The following is a 25,408-nucleotide window of genomic DNA, read 5'->3' on the forward strand; positions in this document are numbered from 1 at the left end:
ACTAGGGTACCATAAAGAAATTCTAATTCTTCAAAGGATGCCACAAGTCAAAAAAATTGAGAACCCCTGATCTAGTGTATCTTTAACAAACTTAGAGGAATGATAATACACATCAAGACAAACAAAAAATGCAATGGAATATGGATCACAGAGGTACTACATGGACACGTTTTGATGCCTAGCAACTTACATTAAGCGCCATCATGGCACCTAGATTAAAATTCTTATTTGTAACACTGCATTAGAAAACATCAAATAATATATAATAATTTATTGCAATAAAAGTAGTTAATGTAAATACCATTTTCTGTGAGAAAAATTGCTTTAATATGTTTTTATCTCCTTAATAACAAAGTATTGAAATAGTACAGCCCTTCATATTCTATTTAGATGTGAAACATTTTCCACAAAACAAAAACAAAAAAAAAAAGTTTAGGTAATTTTAGTGCAAATTTTAGCAATTTTTGCTGCATATAATTTAAATTTCAATGAATTGCAATAATTTGTTTTAGTTATAGCAACTTTTACCTCATAAAATAGATAAATGTAACTGCAATATGAGGAATTTGAAGATATTTCCATAAATAAAGCAAAAAATAAATATTTTTTTTTCTTTCTTTCTATTTTTAAAAATAGTTTTGGTGATCACTCAAAGTGGTTTTAGTCATTTTGTGGTTAAAACGATTTGTAGCATATTTAATCAGCATTTTGTCATTACAACTGAAATTTATTAGTGACAGACTAAAATATCCTTTTTATCAAAATTTTAAACTGCATATTGTATACTTTAAAATCACAAAATGTAAGCTGTAGCAATTTAACAAATGTTAAAACAGAAGTTTAAAATAGAAACGTTTTTATTCACAATTTTTTGTAACTAAAAAAACACAATATGGCAACATCAACAGTTTTCATCTTCAGTTGTAGCTTGTTTCACTACTGTAACTGTAAAAAGAAAAAACAAAATCATTGATAATATTTTCAGAATTAAAAATAGTTATGATTATACCGAATAGCTATGATGGGGAAAAAAAATACTGACTAGTAATGGGAGGTCTATTACGACCTTCCCAGTCGCCTGAACTGGCTAATGTTCTTCCCAGTCTTTCTGAAAATTCATCAGTTGTTCCATCTGGAAATTTCAAAGCTGCAGCACCTAAGTAAAAATTTATGATTTCAAAAAATTTGATAAGCTACAAAACTCTTTAAGAAATGCCACAAGTTTGTATTATACCTGAGCAATCAGCAATCATTTGCTGATAATCAGTGGCGGCTTGTGGCTTAATTCGGCGGGTGGGCCCGCTGTTATCAGAGGCGTCCCAATGGGAGGGCACTGTGGCCTCCAAAAAGTTTCTTTATTTGGCAAATTTGAAGACCATATAGCTTTTTAGGCCTAATGTATCTTCTAATTATGTTTAAGTATCTAATTTTTTATCATTCGGTAAAGTTCGGAGTTTCATTTTGTGAATTGAGAACTTAACCCCTCTCCTCCCAAAAATTTTAGTTCGGGGTGCCTCTGGCGTTTGTATAAAGTTTTCACAAAAAAATAGAAAAACAGATCGTGGTTTTATCGTCGTCAGAAAGCCTAACTCAACTGATGATAAAGCATTATGAATGAGCTGTTTGTCAAAAGCAGGCAAAAGTACAGCAACAGTTATTGCAAAAGAGTCTTATTAAAATTGCCCGATCTTATTTTACTGTGCATTTTGTTTCTTCGTGGTTCTCTGTAATTTAATGGTGTAAAAAAGTTAATTGTTCTAGAAAGTAATTAAATACTGACACTCTTGGCACACAAATACTCTTGGGGCACTGATAACGACTTATCAGTGCCCCAAATGTGATGATTGATCCTTCTCATTTCCATTGAGGTAAATATTGAATTTTTAAAAATGTTATGTTTTTGAGTTTACCAGATGAATTGACAATAAAGAATTTTTCAATTGTTTTTAGTTTCATTGTACTTTTGGCATCTTTTCAGAGTTGGCTCTATGGGGGGACACGTGCTCCTAGTAAGGCCAAATCGCATTCTTGGTTATAACTGCTGTAAAACATAATTAATCCCTTAATTGCTACTATATATTAATATCAGTCTTTATCGCAGTTCTTTTGTGCACTTTATTGCAATTTACTTATTTCGAGCTTCTCCTCAAGCATTAAAGTTGAAATTGGTGGTTTTAGAAAATAATCTACTTGATTATTTTTTAAAAGTTCGAGGGAAACAACTTCAATAATATATTTTTGATATTTAAAAACACTAAACACAAGCCACTAGTAATAAACTACAAAAGGCATTAATGGATATAATATGGATAAATATGTGTGCTTGATAACCAAACGTAAGTGCATTATGCTGCATTTTGGCCAGCTTTATGGTTTTCATATCACTTGTGTACAGGGTTGGCAAAAACCCGGGTTTTTTTTAAAAAAGCCCATGGACCCAGGGTTTTTTGGTTTTTTTTAAATAAAACCCAAAAAAACCCAACTAAAGCTGGGTTTTTTAAAAGAAATGTGGGTTTTTTTCTTTTTTTTTTTTTGTCTTTTTTTTAGGGAAAATGTGGGGTACTTGTAGCATATTGTAGCGTAAGTATATGGACAAAGCGCAAAAATTGTCTTAGGGTAAAAAAACTGGAAAACTAGTTAAAATTCAGCGTTTTCTGAAGAAAAGTATAAAAGACGACAAAACCCAAGAATGGTGAAGTTTCAGATTTTTTAGTTTTCATGATTACCAGCAGTTAATGCAAAGTTACTTCTCGAGTGAGAAAATCTGTTGTTCGTTTTTAATTGCTACTACTTTTTTTTTGCATTTTACTTTCCTGTATTTTATTTTGTTATGCAAAACTACTGTAGAACCTCAAGTAGGTTTTTACTCCCTTTTTACTGAATTCCAGCTTAATCAAGATATTTCTTTCAATTTTATGAATAGAAATATTAAACTTTTTCGTAAGATAATGAAAATACTGTACATCCTGTTCTGTTTTCTGCCCGACCGTTTGAAAAACCTGTTAATTTCTAAAAAATATACCTTGTGTTTATTCGAGATTTGCGAAGTGTTTGTTTGCAGGAAATAATTCACATGAAAGCCTTTTAGCTAGAGTAGTTTCCTCTGTACAATCTGCAAATATTGGGAAAATCAGACGTGACAGGACTTAGTCAAAATAATTTGAGTCCATTTATTTATCAGTTAAAGAAAAAAGTTAAATATATTTATTTAAAATCTTTGAAACATTTTTTTAATGCTGTTAAGAGTTGAGAAATACTATTTCAAAAAATTCATTTTTTATGTCCAATGTCTGTGGTGAAGAAGAAATGAAAAAGAAGTTTAAATTGTGAAAGTATTTAAATTAATTTTTTTAAAAACTTCCCAAAAAATTTAAAAAACCCAAAAGTGGGCTAAATAATGGGTTTTTTTAAATGGGTTTTTTCAAAAAAACCCATTGGGTCCGACCCAATTGGGTCCAATCCGGCCAACCCTGCTTGTGTATACAAGGACAGTTTGATACTTCATTTCTGTGAACACAATTTTTCATGTAAAAGCTTTGAATTAGAGTGGAAAGACAAAAATTTGAAAATTTTGCCTGAGAAGGCTGTTATGTTTGAGTTTCAGAATATAACTACACAACTTTTTGTTTGCTTCTGAAAAGCTTAACACTTCATATAGACTTGCATGTTATAGGTCAGCAGCTTATAGACATTCTACTGTATGCATTGGCATATTATATGGGCTCTAATAAGAAGCAATATAATCAAGCCATTATTATGCATTCCACAATAAATAAATAAATAAAAATAAGTCATCAATATAAAATAGTTAAGCAATTTTCAGCTGAGAAATTAAAGAGAATTGAACAAGCAAAAGTATACCTATTATAGCAGCATATAAGTTTGCTAGAGCCGTGAAACTCTTTTTTCCTTTCCTCCCTAGTCTGCTGTACAACTGTGCCACATTTTGCGTCATGACTCTTTTTAGACATGCTGTCATGAATGTTGAAATGTTTTTCCCATACGAAGTATGGAATAAAAAGTGAACCTATAAGTATATTTAAAAATAATAATAAGTAAAACGGCATAACAAATCATTTCCATTATGAGTTCTCAAAGTTAACCTCTTGCCCGTGACACCCAAACTCACTTCAGCATTTTAAGTGCACTAATTTTCGAATGCTCGACTAGAGTTCGGACAGGAGAAAAATCGGTGTTTAATTTCTGTGAAGCCCAAACTCAGTTTGTCTGTCCAAAGCATAATATGTAATTTACCATTTTCCAATAGTTGGCGGCCCCGGTTCAAAGGCGGGCTACAAGGCTAATAAGTGGACTTTCCCACTTAGATTATGATTCCAGGCTTAGAATGCTAAAAATGTACAGTCTTGAGCAAAGAAGAGACCGAGGGGACATGATTCAGTTGTTAAAATTTATTAAATTGAAAGATGTTACAGGGCTAAAGTTCAGCACTAAAAACAGGACAAGGGGTCATTGTTTTAAGCTATTTAAATCTCAGGCTAATATGGATATTAGGCAAAATTATTATTTCAGCAGGGTAGTGGAACCTTGGAACAGCTTACCGGAAGAGGTGGTAATGAGCACGGGAGTAGATAGTTTTAAGAGGGCCATTGATCTTCACTGGGGATTGTAAATTGACTAGGGCCAGCCTAGCTGGGCCCAGAGCCTGTTGCTGGTTGTCACTTTTGTATTTGTATTTGATACTTGTTTTTAAATTTTCCGCTTCCCAAATTTCATTCAAACCACATAATATTCAGAACGGGGAACCAGCCGATGATGAAGAATACTTCTAGGCCCTTCATGCTCAGATATCAGTATTTCGACACGAGAACGACCATTCCGCAAGTGACAACGAAAGAGAGACTTTTTCAAGCTGAAGCTGGATGCCGTTATGTTTGAATAACCTCCTTCCAGCCCTACCAAGATTTCCATTCCAACAGCAACAAGTCGGTGCAACAATTGACATTTCTACTTTTATTCAGTAAGTTACCGCCCTATAGCCAGGCCTAAGGCAGAAATACAAGAAATACACCGCCAGCTCAATCATTTCCAGCCAAGGACTGCAGTTTCGTGCTTATTAGCACTCATCAGCCCGGCATAGGAAAGTGACTGAGCTGGAGGTGGGAAACAACTTAAGGAAGCCAAGAGTGCCAAACAAACTGGTAGCTAATACAGAATTAGCACTGACCAGACGAGTGACCGAAGCAATGGTTCGGTTCAACTCGAATTTTGAAGGCAAGAAACTGCAGTCCTCGGCTGGAAATGATTGAGCTGGCGGTGTATTTCTTGTATTTCTACTTTTGCTCAAGAAAAACAAAATTTCGAACTATTATTTGATGACAATTTGAGGCACACTGATATGGTAGAGACAAACAGATACGCACAATAATGCATTGAAAGGCAACCCCTGAAGCCAAAAAGCGGATCAAGAAGGTGGGTGCTTACAATTAACAATGAAAAAAAAATCAAAATTTCCCATTTTTTACATGTTTTTTTTTTCTCAAATATACTTCAGAGGCAAGGGGTTAAAAATTATCTTGGCCAATTAAATTTTACCTAAATCAGTAGAAATCAAGTTATGTTTTGTAAGTAAATCCAGAAAACAAAAGCATGGAAAATAATTAAATGGTTGAATTTTCAAAAGTCGGAAGTTCTCTGGCAAAGAGCAATAAATGCTCAGTTGGATATCAATATTATTTATGACATAAGTATTAATCATGGGCTAATATTCAGGACAGAATAGCAGACTTATCTGTAAAAACATCGTGCAGTTATAAAAATGGCACATAAATTTATATCACTAGAATGGGCCTAATTCAGAAAGGCAATATCTGATCAAAGTGACATGTTTCAAGGTTGGTTGACAACTCTGATTCAGGTCCTTTCTCCCAACAAAGATCGAAACTGGCTTGCTAAGGTCAAGTAACCTCAAGGTAAATTTTGAATGTTTTCCTTTTGGGAGCATTTGATATCAAAAGTCTATGTATGCTAACAAACACTGAACAGTCAGGGGTCGAAGTAGTCCTATATATCCTATATTTCCTATATTTTCAAAAAAAGCATCAAAATCGTCCTATATTTCCTATATTTTTCAAAAATGTCTTATATTCCCGTTTTTTGTTGTTGTTGAACCAGGAGGACGATAATTCTGCAAATTTTGGTGCATGGTGCACTAAAGGAAAAGATGTTTTTGCCATTTTTTCAACTGTTCAGTGCCTATAAGCAATAGTGGATTTTCGCAATTGAGGGAGCATGCTAAAACATTCAAGAATAACGGAAACTCTGAAAAACGTCAGAAGGGACCTTCTCAAGCTCTGTTTGTTCTTAATACAAGTGTTAAAGGATTCAGTTCAGATATAAAATCAAAGAACAGTGGAATTAGTATTTGGGTTATGAGTGAGGAAGAAAAAATAAATGTTCAAATTTCGTTTAGTTATTTCTTCTATAAAGTACAGTTTTTTCAAAAAATATTCTTTTAACTACTGGAAAGTCATTTCAGATGTAAGGTATAATTTTGTTTGAGGTTTTTTTTTTTTTAAATCATTGATGAGAATAACTAAATTATTTGTGATATATATTATTTCTTTTTTCATAGCAAAATTATTCATATAATGTGTCCTATATTTTTTGTGGAAAATGTCCTATATGTGACAAGTTGGTCACTTCTACCCCTGAACAGTGCAAGAACTCAATGTGGAAATTGAACATATTAAAAAATCACATCAATGTGCATAGTTTCAAAGAGCAAATAGCTTCATGCTGTAAGAACAATTGCCTACTGAGGCCATGCTACTTCACTATTAGAGACTATTGTTAGTAGGGGCATTGATATCAAAAAGTCTATGTTAATAAATCATGCAATTTTTCCAAGCAGGGGCAAAAACATGAAACTGCCGCCTTTACCTATCTTACTTAAAGTTTTGATGTGAGTTTCAGTGAAAAAAACTCAGAAATAGGGTGAATTTGCTGGCTGGGGCAAATGGTTCAGGCTGTCTCCTCCTGGTATTAGATTAATAAGAAAGTGTTTAAAAATGTGATTGACTGATAGTGAAGTACTGCAGAACAAATCATAGGGGACATATGCCAATAGTTAATTTGGATGATTAAAATTTTAATGATGATACTAGACGCCAATGCAGCTAGATTAGTGGCCTGTGGTGTTGGCATCGCCACCTACGATGGCTCGCACAATCTGCTGCTGGTGAGTTGGTGTACAACTCTGTTCTTCCGAAGTACTAAAGTACAGCACTTTTGGAGCTGTACTGTCTTTGGCTTTGATAAGTGAAAGAAATTTAAATGACGTTTTTGATACGTAAATAACATTCCTTCAAAGGAAAAGACGAAAAAATTATTGCATCGAAAAATGCATCCCCTGCATCGGTACATCAATAAAAAAGTGTTAATTTTTTTTGCGGCAAAGCTCTAGAATCATTTGATTCTGAACTATTCAATAACTTCCACTTTAAGCAGAAAAGAGAGAGAAATTACGAACACAGGACAATGTGGCCTCGAGAAAAAGGAAAAACCTTCACTCTGTGAGTCACTTTGGGTAATATTAATATTATTATTGGAAAATTGTTCCGAAAGAAGGGAAAAGTGTTTTGAAGAAGAACCAATAGGGGAGAATGTTAGGTTTATCATTAATTTCTCTGCTAATTAAAGTTGCAGAATTTTAACACCTAGCTAAACATGTAGCCAGGAAAATAACAAATTTATTGATACCTGATTTGATGCTCAGTTTTCTGTCATTCATCAGGAGTAGCAATGACATAGATAGATATATATAAAGATATTTGCCTCTTAGAAATTATCCAGTGCTTTTGAAAACTTGAATGTATTCCTCTAATCGTAGTAAACTAAAATGCAATTTATAATTAGAAGTGCCATGCTTAGTGTCAGATGTTGTTTAAAACATTCAAAACTAACAACTTTTGCGTATGTGATAGAACATTTTGCTTACAGAAACTTAATGTAGAACTTTAATTCCTTTAACTATTTTTCAGATCACCAGATGTCGCCTTAAGCATCTTTAAAAAACGCACTTATATCATTTTTAATTGTAACACTAGCAAAGCGAACTGCGCACTACTCTCCAGTCAGCCATTATATATACAACAAGTTTCGTTCTACCACTACCAAAGGTAGGCGATTATGTATTATATATTTTAGTTCATAATGTTTTTCATATGCAAATATATTCATCACACTGTATATAATCATTGCAATCATTAAATATATGGATTGAACTTGCGCCTGGTTATTAAAAATAACAGTATGCAATATAATCCCAATTTAATAATTGTCAAGGACTGGAAAAGTTATTGTTAAACCAAGGATATCATTAAATTGTGGAGCATGGACAGTCAACGCAGTCAAATGTGGATCAGTAAAATGTATCATTCAACTGAGAAAATCATTAAATGGAGTATCGTTAAATCAAAATTATACTGTATGTTTAGCTTAAATCATTAAAATTTTGCAACAAATGATTTTGACTTACAAATCTGGTTTGCAACTCTTTGTCATTTCCTAGCCTTTCATTCAGATTTTCCAGCTCTGAATCGGTAAATATAGGCAAAATAAGGTCATCTGGGAGGTGAGGTACCTCAACCATGTCATTTGGCTTTAAAATTACTTCTCTTATCTTGCGCAGTTCTGCCTGTAGCCGTTTTTGCCTTTCTTCTACATCCTTTACCTTCAAGAAGGTTTTCTCTTGGACATTTAAAAGTTCCATCACTAAAATGAAAATTTTTCAAAAATAAAAAAATGTACTACATTACGGATAAAAAATATGTTATATCGATAAAGAACATAACACATATGTAATCACCAATAAGTATAATATTTCAGGATGGGGAAATTCTGGATTTCAGAGAGTGTTTTATATGCAAGTTATAAGAGAAAATGCTCAAAAGAAGGCAACTATCATGTCAAATGATTTTTTTAAATTACCAAGTGAACCTTATACACAATAAGTACACATTAATATTGCAATTAGTTACCGCCCCATAGACAGGGCTAAGACAGAACTACATGCACTATACCGGGATAAATTCAACCAGTCTGTCTTGCATCATTAGATTCTGCCTTAGCCCTGGCTCAGGGACGATAACTTACTTCTAAATATCCAAACTTTGCCTTCAATTCACGAGTTGAACGGCACCATGATGCGGACACTCGCTGAGGAAATAAATTTACTTTATCTACCAGTTTGTTGGGGCTCTCAGTTCCAATGAGATGACATCTGCCTCCTGCTCGGTTATTCACTAACCCAGACTGATGAGTTCTAATAAGGGCTCTGTAGGCTCTGAATGTGATAACATCCTGTCTGGTATAGTGCATGTATTTCATTTTATGTGGGGAGTTTTTGTTCACATTAGAATAAATTTTACTTCAGACTCACACACCAACATAATTTTACATTCACTCATACTAAGGATGGAAGAAACTTACTCCTACACACACACAAAGAAAACCTTTTTACTTCCTTTTACAAAAAAGGAAGTATTGTATTCGCGAAAAAATTTTCACTCAAAAATCGACCTTAATTTACATTTTACTCACCTGTGACTGAATATTAAGTTTTTTTTTGACTCATTTTTTTTTTAAATTTTAATTGAGAGTATTTACATAGTCTTAACCAATTTTATATTACTTACGAATTTATTTACAAATCAAAAAGTAATACTAAGAATAAAAATTTATAATTCAACATTAATGAAAGTCTCTTTTATGAAATTTTTATGCAGAAGTTTAAATATTGTCAAATTTCACTATCTGATATGTTTTCAAAGCATTAATCATAATTGAGATTACATTGTTTAAACCATTGTTTAACCATAATCTAAAATGCCTTTCCATAATGGCTCCACTTTAAGGGTTGTACTATGTACCACATATAAAAAATCAAAACTAAAGTAATTTATTATACTCACTTAATTGCTTCAGCTCCTTAAACTCCAAATCTTTTTTAAGTTTATGTATGCCTAAAATTAAAGAATACATGGTATATAGCAATTCTTATGATAAATGCATTACAAGAATTAAACATTGAAGACAAAAACTGTAGCAATATAACTTGAGAGCATATTACCTGAACTAATATATCTTTAATACTCTTATACTATAAATAATTAAAATCAGTTTGCCCTATTTAGCCAGTCCAGAAGAGAAATCGAATACACAAGGTTATTCGAATGAAATCGTGGAGTTTCAAACATGTATATTTAAAATATTTTAAATTGTACAAAAGCAGAAGTACCCAGAAGCGATTGCGGCAGAGATCAGTTTTTCAGCTGAATCAGTGGTTAATTGAATAAACCACTTTAATGAATCAAATTGTCAAAACAGAACAAAAATTCAGCTTCATTGAACTAGCTGCTTTATTGAATCAGCCACTTTATCGAATCAAAACTGTTTTGAACAAACAGCGACTCACGTAAGTGGCAACCAATGTATCCTTCACATCACCATTTTTCAACCTTTTTTGACCATAAATAGTATTTTCCGGAAGGGAACTTTTGTTAGATTTTTGGATAAAAATAGAACGACAGATAAGTGTATCATTTTTAATACTGAAGAAGATTCTAGTCACATTGAGAGCAATATAAATACATCTTCTAGTCTTAATGTAGAAGTTAATCATGACAATGGAGAAACGCCAAAAGGTATGTCTAGTCGCATTGGAGATTTTGCTAGTTTCATCTGCGAAGAGTGACTAGACAATGTGTATGAAATTAGTAATGATTGTTCCTTGCCATCAAATTCTTCTGATCAAGATAGCGCATGTTGGCCTTCAAATTGCAATAAGAAGTGCATACAGTCTAACCTCATTAAACCGCCCCCCGAAAAACCGCCACCCTATTAGTTCGCCAAGAAAGACTGAAAAAAAACCATTCCGTATTGGAATGTAGTACAAATTCCCTCATTAAACCGCCACCTCACTGTCCGCCAAAGGCCATTGATTTTCCACGGAAACTATATACTCAGCATGTTAAAATAACTGTTTAAACCGCCATATTGAAAGCAGGACTAGAGAAGATAGACTATACAATGGATATTTTTCAATGCCCTCTATTCAAAGAATGTCAGGCAGTTCAAAGTAGGAGATAAATCATTTACTAGAGTGTGACTATGTACACAGAAATCATGCATATGAAATCACTTGCACCTGCCACTTCTTGTTGTCCACAATGTGTTGCCCTTAACAAATTTCCCTAGATTAGTCACCAGGTAATTGTCCAGTTTTCTTTCGCTCTCTATCAACATTCAGCTTCACCTCTACTTTCTGGCCATTTACCCATTAATCCGTCTCCTGCGAAGCTCGGTTCCCCAAGGAGCATTGTTTTCAACGTCTCCAAGAATTCTTAACCTGAGATTATCAGCTCTTCCATGTTTCTACTCTTCATTTTGACATTTCGCCTTTACTCAGCTATTCTCCACCCCTTCTTGTATCTGGCTTGGGGGAGGGAGGGGGTTAGACTAAACCTTTGACTTCTTATGCAAGTTTTGCAAACGACTGTTGTTAGGTATCAGCGTTCTATAACGTCCCGTTCTCTCATTTTGCAATGTAAAAATGTCGAAAACTATCTTAAGCGTGCATGAAAAAATTCTAATTTGTGAGTTTAAGGAAAAAAATCAAGCCGCAAGCCATCAATCTATTGCCAATCATTTCTTCAATATTCTGGAATAAAAAGTTAGCCAAAGAACCGTTGGAGATATTCTGCAGGAGAAACAAAAGTGGTTAGGATTAGAGAAATCATTACATACAGTCAAGAAGATAAAAACTGGGAAGCACGAAAATTTGGAAAATGCTCTACTCATGCGGATAACCCAAGTGAACGAAAATAACGGTGCTGTGGCTGATGAAGTTATAAAGGAAAAAGCAAAAATTTTTGGCAAAGAATTGAACGTTGAAAACTTTTCGTACAGTAACAGTTGGCTCGACCGATTTAAAAAAAGGAATGGCCTGTGTTTGCACACTCGTCACGGTGAGACTGCTACAGTTTATGTCACAAAACGTAATGCTGGGAAAACAAAGCTAGCTGAAATTATTGCAGAGTACAACTTGAAAGATGTTTACAACATGGACGAATCTGGATTGTTCTTTGAGATGATGCCCCTCCAAAACAATTTCAAATAAAGCCGAAAAAGGTGTGAAGAAGAAGAAAACCAGGATAACAACTGTGCACTGCACAAATGCTGATGGAAGCGACAAACGACTTTTAGAAGTCATTGGTAAAGCGAGAAAGCCTCATTGCTTCAAAAATTTTCGCTCAGAACTCTATGTGAAGAATCGTTTCAATAAAAAGGCGTGGATAAATGAAGTTGAATTTACTGACTGGGTGAATGCGTTTAACAACGGGATGAAAATGCAAAAAAGAAACATGTTGCTAATTCTCGACAATTCACCATGCCACAAATTAAAAATACTGTCTAATGTGAGAATAGAATTTTTGCCACTGAACACCACAGGAATTCTGCAACCAATGGATGCTGGCATCATCATATTGTTTAGGGCCCATTTCAGACGGTTTTTTGTTAAAGAAAACCATGGAGGATATGAATGAAAATCGTAAATGTGATGCTAGGTTGAAAGATGCAATTTACTTTGTAAAAAAAGCCTGGGACTGTGTAAGTGAGGACACAATCAAAAACTGTTGGAAACATACCGGATTGATAAGAGCCGATGCAAATGTTGATCAACAGATTTTTCAAGACCCTGCAATTACAGCTTTTAATGAAAAATTTCAAGAAGCGAATGAGGTGCTTAGCCTTGAAATGAGAGTGGATGAATTTTTAAACATCGACCATGATGAGCCAATATTTGACGTGTTGACAGATGAAGAAATAGTTGACTTTTTTAAAGTTCCCGAAGTATCAGACCACAGCGAATCGGATTGTGACGAAGAGGAATCAGAACCAAAAATCACCGGGAAAGAAGCACAAGATTGCGTCAAAAACCTTAGACTCTACTTCGAACAAAACAAAAAAACTGACAGAGAAATGATCAACAATGTACTCCGTTTTGAAAAAAAATGTGAATGAGTTTTGTACTCGACAAAAAAAAAAAAAAAAAAAAAAAAGAACTTTAGATAGTTATTTTTTTAAACATTAAACTGGTTCATGCGGGTAAGTTTATCTTTTGAATATTTGTTTTTGTTTTATTTACTGTCTTAGTATCCATTTTCTATTATGATTCAAAGATCAATTGGGAAGGAAAATACATAATTTTAACTATATTTTCTTAAAACCATGCATTTATGAAAGATAGAGGAAACCTCGTTAAACCGCCACCCTCGAGTTTCGCCAACTTTTGGGCCATCACTAAGGTTGGCGGTTTAACGAGGTTCGACTGTAATTACTTCTGTAAATTCCAAACATTTTCACCACTGAAGAGTCTGTTTCAATATTAATTGCAAACCTTGAAAATAACTGTAACAAGAAAGTTTGAAGAATATCAAATTGAACTTGTTAACAGGCTACCAATATGTGATGAGCCTTTAAAAAATCCTGACAACTTTAATGTACAGGAAGAATTTCAATGTTCAAGTTTTACAACAGAAGAGGGGAATTCAAGAAAAAGGAAATAATTTGATTTTTCCATTCAGGAAAGAAATGACATTAAGCTGAAGAGGATTAAAGAATCTCACCCTATATTGGCTCCATAATATTTAAAGTTACAAACTTATCTGCAGAACAAAAATCCCAGAGAATAGGCGGATTGCAATAAATGAGCAATTTTGGGACATTAGTTCTGTAGAGGGCAGAATTTTTTTTGTTCTCAACATGGTCAGCAAAATGCCTGTTAAATGAAAGACTTGCCGGATTGACTCAAGGCATTTCAATACAAATATATTTTATTAAACAAATGAAAGACACTCCGTAAGAGTTGGTAAAAAAATTTTTTCTTGCAACTTTAGAATATAATAAACATAACGACTCAATATTACGCTTTTTCTAGAGAGAAAAGTGAGATATCTCCTGAGTTTGACAAGAGAAGAGAAAGGGCTTTAAAGAATAAATATAATCATCAGTCACTCATTGAACATATTTAATCCCTCGAACCTAAAACTGCTCATTATAGAAGAGAGCATTCCCCAAACAGAGGTTATTTGCCAAGTGACACAACCCTTAAAAAATGTATCACCACATCATAAAAAGACATCCCGATTCTACATGTTTGTACGAGTTTCATAGAAAAGAAGTATCAAAGATGAATATATCGTTCATTACATTAGGTAACCAAGAATGCGAGCATTTCATATTGCTTGAACCATCGGAAAATAGATTGCAGTCATTGTAATGCATGGAACAATCACATTAGAAAAGCTACTACAGCTGGAAGCAGAGTATAAAAAGGATGCAGACGAGGGCTAAATAGACAAAGTTGTAAAATACTCTGTCGATATAGAAAAAGTAATTATACTTCCAAGGTGTGAGATGTTCAAATCTGTTGTTTTCAGCCGAAGATTAACTGTTTACAATGAAAGTTTCGTACCAGTAGGAAAAAAATCAAACAATCCGACTGTTGCATACTTATGGCATGATGCCATACAAGGCCAAAATAAAGAAGAAATTATAAGTACGGTATACAAGTTTCTCATAACGACGTGTCGGGATATCAAGCGTATCGTATTATGGATGGATAATCGCTCATCGCGAAATAAAAATTGGGCTTTCTTAAGCTATCTTACGTTCTGCAGCAATTCAATCTACATTGATGCAGACACAATTGAAATCAAGTACTTTGAGCCAGGGTACACTTTTATGTCTTGTGATTCATTTCATCACCAGGTTAGAAAGCAATCCATAAAACAAAAAAGATTTACAATTTTGACGATTTCAAAAATGCGGTAAAATCTACATCAGCGAAAGTTAATGTGTTGGAAATGCAACCAAATGATTTTTTCAAATGGAAAGACTATGCTATAAAAAGAAAAAATAATGTAACATAAATGTGTCAATGGCAACAAAGAGTGGTTCAGCTATGACTAGAAACAAGGGAAAAAGTGACAACAATTTGCCCTATTTACGTGATATCGTACATTTGCGGGCAGAAAGAGGAAAGAACATTTTGTTCTACAAAAAAACTATCACGATGCTACATGGGAAGAACTTGACTTTTTAAACATCAAAATGTTGAAAAATGCCATTAAACTGCCTCAACATTATGAACATGCAGTTGGGATCACTGTATCAAGAAAAAATAACATAATCAAAAATCTTCTTAATTCAGTTAAAAGGTATAATACCACAAAGTAAGTCGTTTTGCTTTTTGGAATCAGTTGCAGGTAAGCGATAAAAAAGAAAAATTATTGTACTTGTTAAGCTTTTGTAGCTGCACTTTATGCAGATTGTCATGTTTTATTTTTGTATTGTATTTTGTATTCAATAAATATTTTCACATTCTATAAGCTCATGCCACTGAAGATAATAAAAAATGTATTACATAAATGTAAAACATAAATTATATTTTAATTTATTGCATTTAAGAATGATGAAGATACATGCCTTAATTAATGAAGCATTTTATTTACGAATGAAAAGTAGCCTACATGAAGTCTAATGAATGAAAATTCATTTAATATAAATGACTATATTTATTAATTATAAACAAAAACTTTCTCAAAAAACATATTTGTACATGTTAGACTAACCAGTTATAAATAAGTTACGGTAAGTTAAATTTTATATTCAGCTACAATTAAAAAATTATAGGCTGTAAAACTTAACCGTAAACGTCTCATTTGGAGCTCAACTGCAGATATGCAGATACCACATCTGTGCTTAGTATGGCAGTAAAGGATATTATTATTATTCATCATATATTTTCTTTTCTCCCTGCCCTCCTTTCTTCTTTTTTTTCGAGAAAAGGAATTTTTTTCAATTGTAGACGAGAAAAAAATCTCTGGATTGTTGAAATTTTTCTGAGGATCAGTGCCAGTTGAGAATCGCTGCTTTACATATTCCCACAAGGAAAAAAATTACATTGGCTTATGTCTGGTGACCCAGGGGACCAATCACAAAGTGATTATTCCTTGACTGTCATTTTGACCAACAATAAATAGCAAGTGAGACCTATACAATAACAGACAGAGATATTTAGTAGTAGCCAATTGAAACTTTTCAACTGGCTCTTTCTTTCAAGCTCCACCAAAGAGCTGTAGGTCCAATATACTCAAATCCGTAGCTTTATGAAACCCCACTATTCTTTTTGAATCACCCTGTGTAAGCTGAAGTTTAAAAAGCTGCAGGAATTTTTCATTCAATAAATGGTCTGTCTGTATTGAAAATATTTAACAGCCTTTTTATCAGGAGTTTTTAACCTATAAATTGCGCTTATATAAATATGTGCTTTGTTTAAGAGTTCTCAACCATTTTTATTTATAATTGGCAAAACTAGAAAAAGAATAATTAATAGTGAACTGTTTTTTGCTGCTAGTTTAAATTGCTTACAGCTTAGTTAAACACGAAATAATCATGGAAAGCAAGAAGTAAACATTTTCTGAAGTTGGGAACATAAAGGAAGAACATTTTAAATAAGAGCGTTTAGTACTTTTAAAATTTTATTAAGGTTAAATGAATTCTTGTTGTTATTTTTTAATTCCACATCTAATATTAAAATTTTAAATGATTGCCAAAAATGACAACTAAAGGAGCCTCGATTGGAGGTTACTGCCCCAAAAATGTTTTTATTCAACCAATTTTCACTGATGAGTCAAGAAATTTGGAGATTAACATTGCAATTAAAAAAAAAAACTTTTTAATCTTGCCACTTCTCATTAGATGTAGGTATGTATGCTTGTATATGTATTTTTGCTTTGTTTTGTTTTGTTTTTTTATGATTCTGTAAAATTAGGAGTTTAGTAAATTGAGAATTCTCCCTCCCAAAAATTTAGGTTCAGTGCCCTTGTGGGTACCACATAAACTGAATTATTGTACATTTTGTTAACCAAAATTTGTTTAATGATTTTTATTTCTTTTTTCTTCACTTAAGAACTCTTGTTTACCACAATTAATTTTAAAGCCTTTTTTTGAAAACCTAAGACTGGTCACAGTGCAAACATATCCCAACACATCCACACACAAATGTCCTGGAGTTTTTCTTTACAAAGGTATTCAGACGGCAGCAAAATGACTGTGACTGTTTAATTAATAATCTAGTAAGGAACTGATAGAGCTCGAAAAGAAATGCAATCTGTACTACACAAAATATAATTTGAATCTTTTGTCAAATTGCAACTGTGTGAAGGAATATCAAAAATTAAGAATCATGCAACTATATACACTACTAATATGCTAATTTATCCCTGTTTCTATTTTACTATAATTTTACTTTTTATAAAACCTGGAAAATCGTAAGAGTTTTATACTTTAAGTATTCCAGAGAAGTAAACTTGATTCCTGTAAATCCCGGGTTCCCCAAATATTTAAAAAATCAAACTAAATAAATAAAAATAGTATAAAAATAGATTAACAGCTAAGAATGACAATATTTAGAAACTTAGTGGCTAAAAGCTGGCAAGTGCAGTAATCAAAATAACTGCTTGATGAAACTAAAACGTTAACAAAAGCAAGTTTGCGGTTTTCCTTAGAAATTAAAAATAGTTATAATTAGAAATTAAATTTTAAATTTTAACAAAATAAATAAATAATTGGTTATGAAATTAAAAAGAGAGAGAAAGCCAGGCAAAGGTTAGTTTAAAAAACAAAGCTTGTCAGAAAACTAATTATTTTGAAAGAGGAAACATATTACAGCCAATAATATACAAACTTGAAAGCATGGCAGGCGACGTTGAAAATTTCTTTCGCATTTTCCTTGTACCATATAATTCTTCATCAGAGGACGAGCCATCCATTTGTTGACGATTAAATCCTAGTGCATGTCGAAAGAAACTTAATTACTGATCAAATATTAAGCAAAACCAAAAGTATTTATTTTATCTAGACATTGGTATGCAGTACATTTGCAAATTTTGTGGTTGAAGAATGGTTGGTTTTAACATTCATTTTTCAGCATTAAGGTAATCATTTGCTATTTTTTTAGATTTTTTGATTTTTGAATGTAAGAAATGAGCTTTAAATTTGTATTTAACGCATGTTTAACTTTTAAACGCTTTTTTTTAACCTTCTGATTTTATTTAAATTGAAACAAAATTTTTTGCTTTCACCCTTTAAGACGCTCAGGGTCGACAAGCGGCCATGTCAGCCTAGTCTGAAACTAGAGGCTTGATTCTTTGGAAAGCCTGACCTGGAATAGAACTCAACAGAGCTGAAGACACCAATATCCTATTTTTTTCTTCCTTTTAATAATTTTATGAATTAAAATTACTTGTGATATTTTAACTTAAGTGAACACCAATAGATTGCCGCACTATAAAAATGGCTTTTTGTAAGGGCTCAATTAATTAATCGAAGCACAGCGGTTTCATACTTCCGCGTGATAGATCAGTGTTCATTAAGGTTGACTCGGTCTTTCATCCCTTCAGTGGGGAGATAAAATGAGTACCGAGTGTGTTCAAAAACTAAACACTGGGGGTTCAACTTTCGGCTGACCACCAAGCAGAATATCTACCTTTGCACCTCTTGATCACAGTATGCCCTCTTGGTCCTTATGGGCTGTTGAGGCACTGAGTTTAGCTTCAATTAATTAAATAAAGGGAAATTTTTAACTAGCACTAAAACAGTCAACCATTTTTTTTCATACTCTTGGAGGTATTAAATCATATTTTTTGTAAAAGATTCAAATTAATTTTTGCAGCATGGTTTTTTCATCGGCATGTTTTTTCCCCCCCGCCTTAGGTTGGTAGTGTGAACAAGTGGTAACACCCCTCCCCTACCCCCTATGCAAAAAAAAAAATCATCTTTCTTTCGGAATATAAAATGTATGTCTAGATCATCCAAGGTTCCCTTACTTTTTTTCCTGTGAACCCATTGCCATTATTTTGTTTTATGTGGACCCCTTATCGAGGTCTAGTTCCAAAATTAGTAAGACCAAGTACTATTTACATTCAAGTGTTTCAAAACAGAGTGAATTAGGTGTTTAACTATTGCCTAAGCTATTCTAAAACTATCAGGGAAAAGCAGAATAAATGGAAATGTCATGAGATAAATCACAAACTTACCTGATAGACTGAAATATTACATTGGGGGTTTTGAAATTTCCTAAATTTAAATCTTAATATTATCTTAAAACTTTTTTTGGAAATATTAACATCATATTAAAACTTATTTTGGTGGAATCCATATTTCTGTCATGTAAAATCTTGTATTCCTACTATATAAAAAATCAATATGTGATTACCGGGTGGTGAATTCGTAAATTTTCCAGTGCCGGAAAGCCAGTGAAAAGTCATTGAATTCTGAGTTCAGACCAATTTAATGTGAAAGAGAAAACATTTTTTCCAGAAAAGAAGTACCGGAACAGCCTTCTGGCACAAATTCACTGCTAGTTAATTGTGTTTTGTTCAATATAGTACTAATAGATGGACTAAAATACAATGCAAATTTGCTTAAATGTCTAAGCTTGTGGACCCTTATGTGTATGTTTAGCACCCCCAGGGACCTTGCTAAGGATTTTGAGTTGTTCGCCAGTAAATTAGCCAAATTTTTAAAGTGTTAGCCAAATTTCAAAAGGCTTAGTCAAAGAATAACTTTTACTCACTTTAATGTATTTTTGTCTGCAGAAATATTTAATCACAGAGTGAAGTATAACTTACTTTTTGACAATTTTTTGAGGATAAGAACAGGGGTATATCCAGGAATTTTTGTCCGTTTTTAGGAATTTTGTGAGAAAAAAATGCAAATTAAGTACAGTTTTTCCACAAATCATATGTAATTTTTCAAAGGAAAAATGGCTAAAAACAACTTAAAGTGATATTTATCATTCTTAAAAATATTTGAGAGTAGAAATAAAAGCTTTTAATAAAGTAAAGACAGCATTCCTATCTCAGGGTTCATACTCATTTTTTAAAATGAAAATTAAGGACTTTTTAAGGACTCTCAAAATTTTTTAAGGACTCATCGGAATATAATTATCTAACTTTAGGAACACCAGTTCTAAATTTTTCCGGGGGGGGGGGGAGGTAAAGTACTCTGTACCTATTAGTACATATATATACACATGCATAACATGTTTCCAAAATGCACAGAAAGGCCCAATTTACTAAGATATCCTAAATGACAAGGCCTGTCATTTAGAACATCTTGAAAACGATCTTGAGATGGGACAAACCTACTCCGGTATAATACCAACTATTGTTAAGATCTTCTTACCTTCTACCAAGTTAAGTTTGTCTATGTATAATTTAATACAATACGAACCCATTTTCAGTAAAACATATTTTAAAATTTCATAAATCAATAAATCTGATGCAATGAATTTTTAATTAAAACTCTTTTGAAAAGATACGACTTAAGAAAAAACAAAAAAAACTTTTCATTTATTTTCATAAAACAGAGAATTTTCATAAAACAGACAGAGGCAATTGCTCAATTTTTTAACTTCATTTTATGTTCCTCAATTTTTTTAATAATATCATTTAGTTCAGTTTCTTTCTCAGAAGCACTTTTACTTATCGCATTTGCTTTGATAAATTTGTGAACATCTATTTCTTTTTCCCCCTCACAACAGAGGTTATCAGCAGAAATTTTTAAACTTTTAACATCAATTTCTAATTTAGATTTCTTGGATGTTAACAATAATAATTCATCTTCCAAGAGTTTCCGTTTCACTCCAGCAGAACTATTTTGTTCTTTAAGGCTGTCCAAATATGCCATATATCGAGACCTAGCACATGACACAGAAGATATAAGTTCTTTAGTTATAGGCACCTTATCAATTCCACCACAAAATTTCACATGATCATATATTACTCGTTGGCTAACATACGACTCCTCTTTTAGATTTTCAACCTCAATTTTTTTGTTGATAGAAAATCCTCTTTCTACTGTTGCTTGGCCATGGGATAAGGTTAAAAGCATCTTTACAATTTTCCAACAATTAGTGTATTTTTCTTTGGCAAAATATTTATACAAAAAAGAATCTAACCTTTTCTTTTCTTTTGAAAAGGAAGAAAATTCACCCTTATTTGCAGACACTTCACTAGCTACAAAGTCTTTAAATTCACACAAGATGACTTCACAGTCCTTAACATCAACTTTATGACAGTCCACTAATTTCTCCAAAACTTTTTGAAATTTTTTAATCGTATCTTTTTCATTGCCAGCCATACGCTGGGGGTCTAAACAAACAATATTTCTGACAACGCTGTGATTGACAGGACATTTGTCAGTTATATCTTTTAGCATAGTCACAACAAATTGTTGACATTCATGTTTAAACCGCATCAGTTGATGCTCCACAATTAATTTTTTATTCACAAGCTCACTTAAAATTTTAGCAGCAGTAAATCCACTGCTGATGTCGGCTATTGCAGAATATGCAGCTTTGTCCTTAAAATCATAACTGCACATTTTTAGAACGGTTCCCATACTTTTCATGGCATCTTTTTTTAGTACATTAAAATTTAAACAACATTTTCTAACTAGAACATGAACATCAGTAGCCAAAAAGGGCAACATTGGCTTATCAGTTTGGTATTCAGTTAAAAAAGGCCTTAACTGCAGAGCAATTGATAGAAAGCAATTTAATTTTGCTGGCATAAGTGTATCTTTAATAGCAGTTTGCACAACAAAAAAAGATTTAGGCTGCTTTCTTGTTTTGATCACACCTTTTTCAATATTTTTGAAAAAAACGGCCAAGTCCTCCCAAATTTCAAGCGCACGCTCTACAACTGGGACATTTTCCAACCACCTATGATTAACAAATTTTAACGGAAATTTGCCAGTCTTTGAATATTTCACATAATCATCTCGACGAGATGGACAGTCCTTAAATAACCAGTAGAGGGCAACTAGGAAGGAAGATATCCCCCATTCTGCTTCTGCTTCTCCTCTTTTGAACGCATTGTTAATTATGTGTAAACCACAAGATCCAATGTTAAGAATTTCGCAGTCATAATTTTGCGCAGTGTCTTTCTGTAATTTTTCATAAAAAGACCAGTTAACCGCTGGTCCATCCATTGATATTTGTAAAATATTCTTGAATTCTAACCTGTCCCCAATACCACTATAAAACGACTTTAATAAGTCGCCAGCAGTTGAGTGGCCAAGAAAGACAGAAGTCAGAAATCTTGTATATACTTCATTCAGTCCAGAATGCCAAAATCTGACATATAGATCCATTTGTTTGGATTGCCTTGCTTTGTTTAACGTTTCATCAAACAGAAGTGTGTAACACTGCACATTTTTAAGCGAGTCACACAGAAGCTGTTGGAAGTGTGGTGCAATGCCATAGTAGCACACATAAGCACTTTTCTTTTCTCCTTGAGAGAACTTCTGGGCAACAGCGCTGTCTGGAAACATTGTAGAGAAAAGTTTCGAGATGTCTTCACACGACTTCAACGAATAATGGGACGTCATGCATTTTAACAACCACAAAATCTCAGCAGATACCACATCAGATTTTGTAACAAAGTCTGTTACAGATCTTTTGTTCAGCTCTGTTGCACTGCTAGAACTCGGCTGCTCAACTAACGTTATCGTCGGCTGCTCAACTAACGTTATCGTCGGCTGCACCTGAGTACAAGTCTCCACACTAGAACTTTCAGTTGTAGACACAAATTGCCGAAGAGATATACCAGACTTCTTTGCTGCCATTAAATCCTTGTGCTTTTTCCCTGGAAATAAAAAAGAGATTAAAACAGGTTGTTCTGCAAATTAGCATTCTTAACCCTACACTAGGGGCCCCCTTCCCAAGCTCAATGCCAACTGCCCCCCCCCCTCATCTAAAATTTTCACAACCCTCTTGCCCCTTTTCATTCTTTGTTAGCCCTATTTTTTTTATTTCATTTATTTAAAAAAATAGAAGAATTCTGAGCTATGACATTTCCACAGACAAAATAATTTTAAAAAATGAAAATAAAATAAATAATTAAACAATTAAATCCATAAATCAATTCAAAAAAAAAAAAAAATTTAATCTCCCTCCACTAAATTTTGAAGGTGCAATTCGCACCATAATCCCCTGCCCCACACAAAAATCAATCAATTTAGACACATTAATTACCTTCATTCTATAAAGAAAAAAATAGGTATACTTTAAAATTAATATTGAGGAATATACAAGGTTAAACTTTCATCATATAAACAAACTACTAGTATAAAATATAATAAATGTAACATTAAGGTGTTAATAGTTAACCCTATCAACTTTTCATAAATTATGAGATAAAAAAAATAACTGCTTACGACCCCTTTCCCCCTTTTTTTTTTAAAACCCTTGCGCGCTTATTTTTAGCACTTTTTAAAAGAAGTTTATTTTTTAACATTTATAATTTCTTGATATTTAATTTTTATTATTTTGTCAGAAAAGTCTTGTGCTACGCCAATGACATTCACACACAAAATTAATAAAATAAATAATTTAAATTAAAATAAAATCAATGAATAAAAAAAAAACTTACACATATCAAGTTAATTGAAACAGACAAAAGACTGAAATTTACATACCTGACATGTGCGTTTTCAATGCGTATTCCCCCATTTTTCCTAAATCAATTACTTTACTGCAAATGCGACATCTAGCTTTATGCTTGTTGGGAGAGTATTGCTCCAGCCAGTCGTACTCTGGTTTCTTTAACCACAACACGTTGAACACGCATTTATTAGACATATTTGGACTTGTGAAACTTCTGCATTAACTCAAAACTCAATCATATATGCCGATGAAGATCCACGTTGTTTTCCTTTCGCATCGAGCGCGGCGCGACACCAACGATTAAACCTCGGGAACGTCAGTGACGTATCCCGCTTTTGCTCTATGATTTTCTTCCACACTTCCAAAATGGTTATTCCTGGCATTTAACCGTCCATGACGCGAACGACACAAGTTAAGTTGTCACACATCTGTTGAAGTCACTGAGCTGGATAACAAGTTGGAGAAGTATTGCACGAGTGCAAACGGCGAAAACAAACCTTTCGGATTTGTACGCAGTCCTCATGTATGTTGAATGCTGTTTAGCTTCTAAATAAATAAATAAAACCTTTCAGATCACATGCCAGCTTTTTAATTCATGGAAGTAACACTAAGAAAAATAAAATCAATAGTTTTTAAAAAATTAAGGAAAATTTCAAAAAATTAAGGACTTTTTAAGGGTTTTTTAGGGACCTTAATTTTGCTTGTTATAATTAAGGGTTTCTTAAGGGTTTTTTAAGGAAGTACGAACCCTGTATCTTAGCCCGATGTGTCCAGACATCGAACACAATGAAACAAACACTCCATTCAGCAAGGCATCCGCCAACAATTTCTACTTGGTAGCCACGCTGTGCACTCGATATACAATCAGCGAGAGACCCAAGTACAGTGACGCAAGTCAAGAGGCAAACCTCATCCTTCCTCCGATCCGATGGACGGTAATGCTCCGATGCTAACGCGCGTGCTATTAGGGGTCAGAATTTTGTGAAGGACACTTGAGTGAACTGGACACTTGAGGGGCTTTTCAAACACCTACCTATTTGAATGAGACTTTTCATTGCAGTTAAAAAAATAAATAAATAATAATATAGAAATGCATTAAAGCTTGCGAGTTATTTGAGACTTAAACTATCCAGTTTCAATCCAGATATCAACTCCCTCGTCGAGGAAAAACAGCGGCGGAAAATCCCATGGAGCTTTTACTTTGATGACTTTTTTTTGGAGTTTTCTTACAGCTATGCCAGCTAAGTGAATGCAATAAAGTTCTTTTCTCGAAGAAAAGATTTTGAAAATTGTTCTTGTACAGTATACCTCCAGAACTCTTGTTTTTGACACTTTCAATCCGAATTTCCTAATACAGTATATTAAGGACAGTTATGAGCAGATGCTCAAATTCCCCCCCCCCCCACCTCAGAATGTAAATTTTTGCTGTAATTTTGCAAGTAATATGCAGTATAGTTAATGGGCCTCATTGGTGTTTTCTACAAAACAGGTGGGCCGCACAACTAAAAAGGTTGGAAACCACTGGTCTACTAGATATTTATGCCACTAAGGGCCTCGAGTGGAATGCTCCTCTCCCCCCATCCGCTGATTATCATTTCATTGTTACATTCATGTTATTCATTCAATTTCTAATTCTACGAATGAAGTCATGATAGGATACATTTTTTGACATAGCAAAATCTTTTTTAAAAAATATTTTTAGTACATCATGCAGTTTTTTTAAATTGTGAATTAGCATCTCTTTACTTGTTGTGTCGTAAATGTGATTTGTTCATTTTTTCAGCTTACAGTGCATTTATTTCACTTTATTTATCTCACGCAAATTTAATTCGTGATTTTTTTTCTTTTCACTTTTTTAATTGATTCACT

The 25,408-nt window shown here is 33.2% G+C and overlaps 1 protein-coding gene across 2 annotated transcripts in view; it reads right to left on the minus strand.

Moving 5' to 3' along the window:
• Nucleotides 1–828: 828 nt before the first annotated feature.
• The window catches only part of LOC129229931 (uncharacterized), a 33,781-nt gene continuing 9,201 nt past the window's right edge, over nt 829–25,408 (minus strand). For both annotated transcript variants that reach the window (XM_054864313.1, XM_054864312.1), the window contains exons 6-11: nt 17,774–17,875; nt 9,933–9,983; nt 8,498–8,733; nt 3,862–4,027; nt 1,043–1,156; nt 829–945 (exon numbers count right to left, since the gene is read on the minus strand). In XM_054864313.1, coding sequence (XP_054720288.1) covers nt 902–945; nt 1,043–1,156; nt 3,862–4,027; nt 8,498–8,733; nt 9,933–9,983; nt 17,774–17,875 — 713 coding nt within the window. In that variant the 3' untranslated portion in view covers nt 829–901. The remainder of the gene's footprint in view (nt 946–1,042; nt 1,157–3,861; nt 4,028–8,497; nt 8,734–9,932; nt 9,984–17,773; nt 17,876–25,408) is intronic.

Source organism: Uloborus diversus, chromosome 9 (genome assembly GCF_026930045.1).
Source record: "Uloborus diversus isolate 005 chromosome 9, Udiv.v.3.1, whole genome shotgun sequence".
Classification (NCBI taxonomy): domain Eukaryota; kingdom Metazoa; phylum Arthropoda; class Arachnida; order Araneae; family Uloboridae; genus Uloborus; species Uloborus diversus.